This window comes from Acromyrmex echinatior, chromosome 2 (genome assembly GCF_024713525.1).
Source record: "Acromyrmex echinatior isolate Ae372 chromosome 2, ASM2471352v2, whole genome shotgun sequence".
Taxonomy (NCBI): Eukaryota; Metazoa; Arthropoda; class Insecta; order Hymenoptera; family Formicidae; genus Acromyrmex; species Acromyrmex echinatior.
This window is the reverse complement of record NC_141853.1, coordinates 13,509,109-13,521,851: the sequence shown is the minus strand read 5'-3', so window position 1 is coordinate 13,521,851 and position 12,743 is coordinate 13,509,109. Positions and strand designations below refer to the sequence as shown.

The 12,743-nt window shown below is 37.1% G+C and overlaps 2 protein-coding genes across 2 annotated transcripts; one reads left to right on the top strand and one right to left on the bottom strand.

The window, feature by feature from the left end:
- Positions 1–837: 837 nt before the first annotated feature.
- On the bottom strand, positions 838–1,392 carry LOC147910520 (uncharacterized). The gene has a single exon (XM_087403692.1). The coding sequence runs from the start codon at positions 1,390–1,392 to the stop codon at positions 838–840; it is 555 nt and encodes a 184-aa protein (XP_087259818.1).
- A 2,469-nt stretch (positions 1,393–3,861) lies between these two features.
- Positions 3,862–12,575, top strand: Ypel (Yippee-like). Its single transcript, XM_011065794.2, has 5 exons — positions 3,862–4,198; positions 8,601–8,949; positions 9,496–9,539; positions 10,173–10,281; positions 10,356–12,575. Exons 2-5 carry the CDS (start codon positions 8,848–8,850, stop codon positions 10,443–10,445), a joined length of 345 nt encoding a protein of 114 aa, XP_011064096.1. The 5' UTR covers positions 3,862–4,198; positions 8,601–8,847; the 3' UTR covers positions 10,446–12,575.
- The last annotated feature ends 168 nt before the right edge of the window (positions 12,576–12,743 follow it).

The following is a 12,743-nucleotide window of genomic DNA, read 5'->3' as shown; positions in this document are numbered from 1 at the left end:
CATTTGAAAGGTCTTCTCAAGACGAATCCAAAACACTCCGCATAGAGGGCGCTGCGTTCACTTTTGGCGGGAAAATGCAATTTTGAAAATTTTTTAGTCAGAAACATTAAAAAAGTTTAGTGTTTCGATAATCACCGGAACACGTGAAACGATTTTTCAAAAAATCTATCTTGATGGTGTAGTAAAATCTTATAATGGTAATATGAGTCGGAACTACTGCCGGCATCAGCATTACCCGAGATGTACCACGTGGAGGTTGCACGGTCAGATTTACATCTCTTCGGGGTGCTTAATTTAAGTGAGTCCCCTTGCCTCTCACTTTGCGTGCAATAATTAATGCAACAAATGCTCAAATTGATATCCATTAACCTCTTGACATCCATTGACCTCTTGATGTGCTAATCGATTGTACGTACTCTCCCTTACGTTTTGAAGCATTTCTGGCGTAATTAAATTCGACACTTCAACAATTCGAGCCTTTAATTCGTCAAGATTCGCTGGTTTTGTTTCGTAGACTTTGCTTTTTAGATAACCCCAATAAAAGAAATCTAGTGGCGTTAAATCTGGAGATCTTGGTGGCCATTCAATTTTCCTCTCTACCTCTTCTACCAATCCATTTATTAATAAATGTTTGGTTTAGAAAATTACGCGTTGTCGTGGCATAATGAGCTGATGCACCATCCTGCTGAAACCAAACATTTTCAAATGCATCTCCTGTTATGTTTTGTAGACATGATACGATTTGAGCAGTCAAAAGGCGAACGTATAATAGTTTTCTGAATTAATGTTTCCATCAATAAAGAATGGCCCTATGATACGATCACCCAATATTCCAGCCTAAACGTTTACTTTTTGAGGATTCTGAGTATGAGAATCTCTCATCCAACGCGGATTACTATCTGACCAATATCTACAATTTTGTCGGTTTACAGATCCGTTTAATTCAAAAGTAGCCTCGTCGGAAAAACAAACCCAATATAAAAACTGACGATTATTCTGAACACGCGTCATCATTTCATCGCAATACTCAACTCTCCTGTCATAATCATCTTTTGATAATTCCTGCACGAGTTTTATTTTATACGGGTGATAATGATGTTTTCTTAAGATATTTGTCACAGATTTTCGACTAATGTCGCATTCCTGCGCAATTTTAGACGGAGGTTTATTTGGATTTTCAATAACACTCTGAAGAACTAATGCTGTATCGTCGTTGCTAGCAGTTTTTGGTCTTCCAGATCGGGGTTCATCTTCAACAGAACCTGTTCTTTCAAATCGCGAAACTGTGCGATAAACAGTAGACTTAGAAATTGGATAGTGCTCCGGATAGGTGTCATTAAACAAATTTGCGACTGCTTCGTAAGATCGAATTTGGTCACCAAAACCGCGCATTCTAAGGATTGTAATTCGGTCGGTAATACTTAGTGGCATTTTTAAATAAATGCAAAATTATTATAAAATAATGATTTTGCAACTTGAATTAAAAATGAAGTACAATTTGTAAGTAGTTTGTGTCAATACCTATAGTGTCGAAACAAAATCAGCTTTTACTATTCTTGGTAAACCAAGACGCTTATAGGTCGCGAAAGTCATTTTCACTTGCGAGAACCATTTTTCATATAACAGATACGATTACAATCTGCGAAAAATGATTGTAATGTTTTCAATGCTTAGTGTTTTGGATTTTACTACACCATCAAGATAGATTTTTTGAAAAATCGTTTCACGTGTTTCAGCGTTTTTTTTAAATACCGATGGTTTTCGAAATATTTGACCGTTCCGGGACTTTTTGCCATCACTGTATAAAATTTAAAGTGCAAATTTGTATGTGATCAATGCCAGCTTTTCTGCCGCTTTCTATCTCAAACAAAATTGTAAATGTTAATATTTCTTTTTTTTTTTCTTTCAGCTCACATATTGAAAGTTCAAAACTTTTTTTTAAATCATCTCGTCTTCCTTTTTTATTTAAAATTTATTAAATAACATAACGCTCAAGAAAAAGAGACAGAATATACTGTGGACACATTACATCGGTATGTAAAGTAAGTACATATCGCATGAATCATAATACATGAATCATATATACGCTTGATTAATTATACATATACACATAATTTTAAAGTCAAATCGATCAAAATAAAGTTCGTACACATATGTATTTTATTTTTATTAATGTATAAAAACTATATATGAAAAAAAGATTCAAATTATACAATTTTTTTATTAATCTAAAATTTTTTTTAATACACAAATCGATATATATTTTTTGTCGTTTTATAAAAAACATATATACTAAAGTTGACAAAATAGATATAATGCGTGAAATTTGGTGTTAATTAATGTTAGAATGTCAAGGAACACTATTATTTATTATGAATTTATTATTTACTACAATTTTACAAATCGCTGAGCATTCCTATAATATCCTCGAATTTTAATTCTAATAAAATCCATTTTAAACTAAACAAATAATACATAAAGTTTCACATATTTTTTTATTTGCATCTTCAATTTTTTTTAAATCAAAATAAATTAGAATATCTTGTTATTTAAATTTTCTATGAAAAATCGACACCATATTTCTCGTAAAAAATATCAATAAATGCACGCTTTTCATCACATCAGAATTGTATGAAAATGGTAATATGAATAGTGTGTGAAGAAAAATATGCATTAATCAAAATAATAGGAAGCTTCGGTATTACAAAATCTGAAATAAATTCTCTTTAAAAAGTCGCAAGATAGTACTTCCACTGTAGTTATATTATATTATTATCCCATACAGCACACAAATGTATCCGAGATACATTCTGGGGATGTCCTTAGGACATTCGAAGATATATACGGACGTCCTTAGGATGTCCCCTGGAAGTCTTTGCTGTGTGCGTGCGTGTGCGTGTGCGTGTGTGTGTATATGTATGGGATATTATTTACGACGGATCTCGTTGAAAAACCTGCATTGTGCTATCAGACCTAGATAAAAAAGCATCGCGTTTGGAACAAAAAAACAATTGTTTATGCAATATTTTCTTTGTAAATCTTTTTAAAGAATAGGGACATCTCATTACATATTGCATGGAGAATCAATTATGTATGCAATTTCGTAAGAGCGTTTAATATTTTAAATAATTCGATATTTACATATCGATATTTCGCAAACGTCAAGTTCATGAATCATCATCACACCGTTATCGTGAAATTATGCGTGAAATTATAATCGTGCCTACAGCCTATACGTCATTTATCTATGCTATAACGTCACCTAAATGCCAGTCTCGCGTTAAAAAATTCTTTTCACTTGTACTACAAGTAACATAAGAATTAAAAAAATAGTTTTATGCAAATCGCAATAGAAAGCAAATTTATCAACGTGAATTATTGGTATAAGGTCGGATTCTAAATTTTTCATAGTAATAAAATAAAATTCGCTTTGATGCTGGGATCGAAATAAAATATACCTTACGTTCTAAAATAACGGAATAGAAAAATAAGACGATAAGATAATAAATAAAACAAGTTCCACGTAATTTTCTAAATCTGAATAAGATTCAGATATTTCTTTGAAAAAAAAAAAATAAAAGGATAAATAAAAAAGATGGAAATGATATAAATATTGATTTAAACATATGCATATGTATAGTGACAAAATCGCGATGAAGTACAAAAAGAAATTGATCGCAGTTTTTAATAAAGGGAGAAAAAAAAGGAAGCAGCGTATAACGCTGGGACACTCTGGAACAGAGTCCGGTCATAATGTCGTATCAGGCCGTATGGCCGATTTGCGACATGAAGCGCAATCAAGCGACATTTCAAATGAGACACGTCGCGCAGCCTAGCGGTGATGTCCGTAAACGGTAAGCGGCTTAGGGCGCATGCGCGCGGGTCATCGTATGCGCGATTTCGCCTGCGGACAGCGGACGAACCGAAATAAATCGAACGACGCCGAGTCGATCAGCGGTACGGCGTAAACTGGCGTAAACGATAAACGGCGTTCGCAGCGACGTGCGCGTTTCGCGTTAGTGATGATCAAAACGGACCGTCGTCCTCGCCGTGATCGCTCGTGGCATAGCACGCAGACGAAACAGCCGTGATCCGTGATCCGTGTTACGACTGTTACGAGTCGCGAGGCAGAGGGAAGAAGATCGAGAACCCGCGTCGTCGTCGCGCTCCGCCGCAGCGGTCACGGATGCATATGGAGGTACGTGAAAAGCTCACCCCGTCGACGTTTATTACTTTATTCCGGTATATATCTTTTTGTTTACTCGGAGAAACCTATCGCGATTTCGTGACACCCTCGACACGGCACGACGCGACGAACGCTCCGCTCCGCGACGCGACGCAATACGACGCTACGACGCTACGACGACACAGAGCTATCGCGGGAGCGACGTCGAAGTGCTTTATGTCGCTTTATGCGATTAGTAAACGAATTTTCTTCGCTACGCGTTCGCTCTGACCAAGTCGTCGTCGTCGTCGTCATCGTCGTCGTCGTCGTCGTCGTCGTCGTCGTTGTCGAGCTCGTTCTGCTTATCGAGTATTATGCAGCCTAGTTGGCACCATAGTTACGTACTCCATACTTGTCCGTCTCTCTCTACTCGTCTCCAACTACGTATTATTGTTTTTCGAATCTCCGTCAGAGATCTCAGCAAGGGAAGGGACACCCTCCTCGCGACAGAGAGAGCGAGAAACGTCGTCACGTCTTGAACCCACGACGACGGGTTCCAGGGATACCTCGCGGTTAAAGCATCGGGTTTGTGTACGTTCTCAGCTGATGGGGCCTGTCAGCTGCCTCGTTCGTCGTGTCTCGCTCCGCCTCACCCCCTTGCCTCATTTCACCTCGCCTCTGCACTTCATCTCGCCTACGCCTCGTTTCATCTCGCTTTCCTTCTGGCTCATCTCTTCTCTCACCAGAGCATCACGTCGGATTTAACGATCCACGATTCTTCTTCCGCCGTCTTATCAATGGCTCTCGCTCCGATTTTCTCAACGTGCAGCCTTTCGTGCAGTCTGACTCTGATACGTATCGCTTACTATTAGCGCGATGCGAATCTACTTTATATATTTATACATACTTGTGTCTCTAAGCGAGAGAGAAATTGCTTCGTTCTTCAAGAAAAGTCTATGATATTTCAGAACAGGTCTATGATATTTCAGGAGTAGAGCTGAATAGGCGCAGGTGTTTACGTGTTACGTGACGTGATATAACACTTGGAATTCCTCGACGATGTTTCAACCTTTAAACGGCGAAACGTTTCAACCTTTACTCGGATCGAGATACAAATGTTTAATCAACGTACGCAAAATGGACTTGTCTCGACATCGATTGTATTCGTCGCGCTTAGCTCCTGTTTACTCCTTTTGTTGTTTATTTCTCTTCCGCGCGTAATAGATCGCGTGTTTGCACACTTACAAGCGTATATATACGATAAGCGAAGTGAATACGTACTGTCACCAGATAATGCGCATCGGTTTGTTTGTATACATTCACAGCTGATTCAACGCGTCATGTCGTAAAAAATACCGTACAAACACATCGGGACGATTATCTTGGTCATATACACGCTCTCTCTCTCTCTCTCTGTCTTATTGTTGACATGTTTTGTTCGCGCGGACATTTGAATTTTGTCACGTTACATACGTCACGACTATTTTCATTACAACTTTTTACAATCATTTCGTCTCCAAGCTTATACGGCTTAACTCTCAAGTTCGTATAAGATTAGAACGTAATTTTCGTAACGAAAAAACAATCTATTATTCATAATGGGTGTGTAATAGGAAAACAAGGACGCGCGATAAACAGCAAAATTAAATCTGAATCAATTAAACGCACGACATATACTTTATCATTATGCTCGATTCTCTTTATTTAAGTTACGTCGTGAAAGTCTTCCATTTTTTTCTTGGCTAGACGCACGTGAGTGAGATTCCATCTCAGACGTACCAATAACAATCGCCAATCAACGATCAATTATTTCTCTGAAACGTAACTAAAAAGCCTCTTCATCGTATCAGTGCGATCGATCGCGTACAATCGACAATTTGATCGCTTCGCGCTCGCGAGGAATGGCAGGAGGAGGGAGAAGAGAGTTCGCGAGATGTCCTTGCGTGTGCGGGCGTCTCGGATGCGACATTTATACACGCGACCCGATCGAACGTGGCGTTGTGGCGCTTGAACCTGTTGGACAACGGTTTTGTGTACATTTACAGCTGACTGCAGGCTATCAGCTGACTGCGCGCGACGGAATCGCCGTTTCGTGCCGCGCGCGCCTGCTCCGCTACCTTCCTCATCTCCCTGTTGCACACGTATTCCTTTATTCGTTTCCGTTAAAAATTCTTCTCGATAAATTCTTCTTTCTTCCAACTAATGTCAAAGAATATTTACGGCATCTGCGCATTTGCATCGACTCGAGAGGATTGCAAAATTTTCTGCAATCTTCCTTCTTTCGCGTAGGAGAACGCCACGCCTTTTTCTTTACCACTTTATTCCCTCCTCTTTTTCTTATGTTCTTCAATAATGTTTCTTGTTGTATCATAGTAATTTCTTCAAATTACTTGATTACGAGCTCGTTACAGTTCTTTGCATTTGTTCGAGTATTATTCTAGGAAATATATAAGCGACGAAATTAAATTACTTCATTTGAACACTTGCAACTCTTTCATTATTCTCCAGATATATTTTCCGATCGAACCCGATCTGATTTAGATCGAAAACGATAATTCGAAGCTCTCTCCCGTGTAGACTCGACCATCTTCTTATCCTTGCGCCGTAATCAGTGCGTTACGATCGCGAGGGCAATGGCTCTCGTCGTCCATTCGATCCTCGTTTGTAATGTAGCTAATGCGGGGTGAAGGGGTTACGACTCGGGTAAATTCTCTTGTATAGAAGGCGACTTATAAATAACTTAGGGGGCTTTGCCCCCTACTTCGGTCCTCGGTCGTCAACCCCTCGCTCACTTCTCTTCGATCCGTCTGAGGCCATAGGAATCATCTTTTCTCAAAAGCATCAATCCCTGCCGTCGATTTTTATGTTTAATAAGAACAATTGTTTTCGTTGTTCATACTATTACATGGATCGTCGAATAAAATTTGATACGATTTTAGTACATCCGACAAGGAGTTGACTGTGAAAAAGTGAACTGGGAATATGATGGAGTAAAATGATTTCCTCGACGAGTTTTTAGTTTTTAATCGCGAAGTCGAAGCGAGGCTTAGTCTCGTTGCGAGCTGTCGAGACAATTGTCGTCACGCATATTCCCGCGATAAGAATAAAAAAGACGTCGTTGCGACTACAACAAGTAGCAATGACCTTGACTAGTGTATTGACTCGAAAGTCCCGTCTCCCTTTGTTCTCGAACATCCGTTAGGAAACCCGTTCCCAAACGTTTTCGTTCTCTTCTCTCTTCGTTGAGTCAGTCGCCGGTAAGGATAGGATCGAATTTAATATCCACTCGTGTGAATCCGAGCAAATTCCGATACTTGACTCCGACACTTCCGTTCAATGGAGTTGAATTACCGCTTACAAAGACTAACTGCCCCATTCACTTGTAATCTGAACGAGCCAGTTTCGAACATGAAGAAAAGGAACAAATAAGTCTATGATGTTGCATGAAGACGCATTCGTGAATTCGTCGGAAAAAAATCGAATCTCCGCGAGGAATCGTCGCGAAATCAGTTTCGAGTTAGTACGCATCTCGTGAGAAGATGATTGTGATTGGGATTTACTAAGTGTTCGTTCTTCAAAAAAGGATAAGCGGAATATACGCGTCTATTCGTCCCGCATACAGAAAAAGCCTTTATCTTTAACGATTCATAATAACGTCCTTGTCTCTTTGTTTGAACGCGCGCCAACACGTGGCGGTACATATCAGTCGATATGCAGCAGTACATCGATGCAATTACCTTTGTTTTGAAAGCATACGTTGCTTTTCTTTCACATGTCATTTCCGCAACTGTCATCGTGCTCCTTGTTGCTAGTCACTTTTTTTGCAAAAGAAAGAGATACACGACAATTTTATTATACTTGTTGATAATACTTTTATTGATTTAAAATAAATTTTTGCAAACGAAATGTTTCGTATGTATAAAACGACCGACGATTACTACATTAATTCGCGCTATATTAATTTTTTGTGTTCTAATTATTTCAATTTAGGTATCATCGTTAATGCAATTTAGAGACGGGCACTAACAAATTCATCGCGCAATTGACGAGGCACGATCGATATGCTGTCGGCACGAAACGCGTGTATTGCAGCGTGCTATAACAGTGCTTCCCGATCCAATGTTAAATCATTACTGTAAATATCTACTCATCTTACAATATGAATAACATTTTATTAAACTTATATTCATGATACTCATATTTGAGACATATAATTAAATATATAATTGTGTAATTAAATATAATTAAGTATACGTCACAAATTTTACGGTACAATTTCTTTCTCGTTTACGCGCGGTTAACTGGTCTGCGTACGCGAAAGAAAAATAAAATAATTATCTCGCGTGATCCCGTTACAGCGAGAATCGATACGAAATGAAAATCGACGTTGCGTAGCGTTTTTTTTAGCCTTTATCGTAATCTTCTTGCTTTACAGGTGTCCCCGAACCGGCGCTGTCTGAACCAGCTCAACAGCTGATCGGAGCACGAAGCGGTGGTGAACGGGGCTACTATCGCACCACCACCCCGCGTTTCGGAGAAATTCAATCTCGTGTCGTCTAGGTAAAAAATAAAGAAAAGTCTCGTAAATCTCTTGGCGAAGAAAGAGATCTATATTCTTCACTTGACACGAGGAGAATAGCAGCAAGGGCGAAGTGTGTTTTCGCTCGCTTGGACACGCCATCATGGTGAAAACTTTTCAAGCGTATCTACCTTCCTGTCACCGCACTTATTCGTGCATTCACTGCCGTGCTCATCTCGCCAATCACGACGAACTCATCTCTAAGGTAAGCCATACCTTGATCGAGTTTCTATGTCTAAAACTTTTTTTTGTGTTCTTTTTTGACTGAAGATTCCTAATCATCGCGAATACGATGGATCATGTAAACATCGAAGAAACTTTTCAACGGATTTAGCTAATATATATTAACGAATATATTTCAAAGTTTGATACAAGATAAGGTCTTATGATTTTTTATCTTTATAACGTTATAATCTAATATATCTACAGTAAGTAATTAAATATTTGTTATGGGATTATTTTAAAAGATTTCTTTTAATTAATTTTTCCATTTTAATTTACTTATTATAGATATTCGAATAGTATGCGAAACGATTGTAAGATTGAAATATTTTAACGTGATTATTACTATCAGTTATATTTTGGTAAATAGTAATAGGCTAATTTCAAAAGAATCTATTATAGCACAGACATACAAAACTTTTCGCCCCGAACGTAAATAGTTCCATAATAACTAATAATAGAAACATAACTCAATGTCTCTTTTTATTGTACATTGATGATATAAATTTTGTTTGTTTTGTATTTTCAGTCCTTCCAGGGCAGTCAAGGTCGTGCCTATCTCTTTAATTCTGTGTAAGTATAATTAATGTGTGTAAAAATAGAACGACTTTGAGATCTTTGGCATTGGCATTTATCTCTTTTTATAACGCATATGCATACATGATGTTCTAGAACTTTATTTTTATTTTTTTTTATTTTAATTAATATAATTTTTTTATTAAGTCAGAACTTATCATTTTACTCATTTTTCCTTAAAATTTGATTCCATACTTTTTTTCTATATTTAACATCTTTACTATATATACACATATGTTTTATTTTAATAATTATTACAGTAGGAAAACACTACTGTAAAGGTAAATGAAAAATAAAGTTTCTATGTTCCATTCTTACAAATTTTTTTTTTTTTTTTTAGATTAAATCAATAATTTTTAACGGTTCTGTTATAAACATAAACGAAATTGAAATAAATATTCTTCTTTATTTTCTAATGTTTTAGTAATGATTGTAATTTGGGGATATTCTCTTTGTGTGTTTTGTGTGTCGACATCGATTGACACACTCTCTCTCTCTCTCTCTCTCTCTCTCACACACACACACACACACACGCGCGCGCGTGCGCGCGCGTATTTTTAGATATATATATATATATAAAATGCAGAACACATATGACAGAAATGGAAAAATGATAATTATGTTACGTAGGGTAAACGTAGGTTGCGGCCCCGCGGAGGAGCGAGTTCTGTTAACTGGGTTGCACGCTGTCGCTGATATCTATTGCGAGTGCTGCAAAACCACCTTAGGATGGAAATATGTTAGTTATCTTAAATTAGTCGTAAATAAAGAAAAAGTTCACGATGTTAATAATTGTCTATTGATATTTTTTAGGAGCATGCGTTTGAGTCAAGTCAGAAATATAAGGAAGGAAAATTTATAATCGAACTTGCCCATATGATCAAGGAGAATGGATGGGAATGAAAAGCAGAGGGAAATAGAAGAGTTCCCTGTGCCTCTCATCAAACTTTTCCTGATGACGCCTACAACGTTGTTCTAATTGCAATGTACGGCCCCTCTCTATTCGAACCACCAACGAAAGTCTGTGATTTCATTTGTGATTTGTAATCTTAGTAATCTTCGTTTCGGACAATTCAAACACAACATCGATTTGCTTCTGATCAAATCGAGCAAGCAAAGGTATCGCGGCGATCTGTATTCGTCGATGGACACATCACCAAGTATTGTAAAGAAATTATTTTTCAATGGAAGAAAAAAGTAGAGTAAGATGACAATGTCAAGTAACGGTGGAACATGACGATGAAGGTGCCATGGTGGAAATAGAAAAGCGAGATTGCTCGGTACGAGCAGTGGGGTGCCCCCCCTCCCTAATTTTGATTCATTATCTTTGTAGACATTGCGTGCAGTCGTGTGTCAACACTGGATGTGTTAAAAATTAAACGTGCGGGGCACCCCGACAATCAGTTTTATCTGTTTTATGCACCGGAACAGCGGAAGTGCCACAGACTTTGCTGGACTGATTGCCTGCCTGCCGCGTCTGTCATTGGAATTTCACTGCCGATATTCCTAATATTAATTAAGAATGCTACGTTGTATTTAGACAGCGTAGTGGTAGTCCTAGTTTAGCATACATTATAGAGTACTAAAGCCTATATTACATAATTATAGGACTTCATGGATGTAGAAAATAGGAATGAATAAGAATAATGGAGGCAAAAAGAGAGGAAGAAAGGAAAAGAGAATTTGAGTGAATGAAAGTGAGAGAGAGAAAGAGAGAGAGAGAGAGAGAGAGAGAGAGAGAGAGAAAGAAAGGGGAGGATATAAAAGAAAAAGTCTGGTTAAATGTCACGTGTACATGTTTGGTTTTATGTTCATCATGCCTGCCAAACTGTCTGTTTATCTGCCAGTTGCCACTGTTATAGGATCATATTATAATACGTTTACGTTTTCATCGGCTGAATAGAATGTGGCGTGATCGAAGTTTTTGTTGTAAAGTTTTGAAACTGCGCCTTCCTTGTGTGTGACGTGTGCGTGTGCGTGTGCGTGTGCGTGTATGTGTGTGCGCGCGCACGCAATATATCTAAAATATAAAAAAGGGTGATTGTGTTCGTTTTCTTGAATATATCTCAATATCGTTCATAAATATTTTATAAGATCCAACTGTATTTACAGATTGTTAATAATGACAGTCGCGATCCTATAAAAAGATAATTTCACTGAGGATTGAACTTATCACCAAACTTTCGATTACACAAATTTGCAATCGAATATCTATAATAAAGTTGTCGCTTCTTCTACTACGTTGATACGTTTTTGTGCAATGTAGTCTTTGCGTGAGAAATTTTTCCTCGGAATATCTAATTATAGAAGCTGTTTATATACGAATGTATCATTTGCTATATTCCTTGACAAGCTCTTCCGTTGCTATCTTCTTGTTACGATTATTAAAACGATGGTTAAATAAAATTCATAAACGAGTGCGCTTATTAGAAAATCGGAAAATACAAGTTGCGTCTATGCATGATGCGTAACGATTGAACCGATGATTAAACAAATTGTATAAATTGTTGTTTAATGATATTGATCGTTAATTGTTTAATTAACAGGAAGGTAGCTCTATTGTGTTTATTGCATCAAGCGATAATCTGTTTATATTGTATAAAGTATTTTGAATGATATCAGTGACCTTTGTTAGTACTGTTTTCCACTAGAAAATTATATGTAGACAGATCATATGTTTAGCTTTCAAGTGCATACATATGAAAGTGCAGTGTATTTGTGCAGCGCATGTAGAAAAATGTTTGCCTATCTATCTGTTCGACAGATTGACCGACTGATCGAATGAATGAATGAACGAATAAATGAATGATTGTGTCGGCCTAATATTCACGCTGTCACTCAAAAAAGAGTACTTTTTATATTAATGTGCCGATATCCTTATCCGCACTCACCTTTTCGGAACCTTGTTAAAATGTATCTATCAACACTAACTCTGTAGTATTCAGCCTCCACAACTTCCACTATCACAAGATTTTGCTTTGTAAAACGTGTTCTTAATAAAAGAAAAAAGAAGACACAAAATATTGAAGATAATTTGAACGTGTTGTCTAAATTTTATAAGATAATTATATAAATAATTATAATTATTTATAAGTATATAAATTTATATATATATAAATTAAATATAAATTTTATATAGATGTATAAATTTTAAAAAAATATATAAATTTTCTTATTACATAAAATATTTCTCGATGAAAA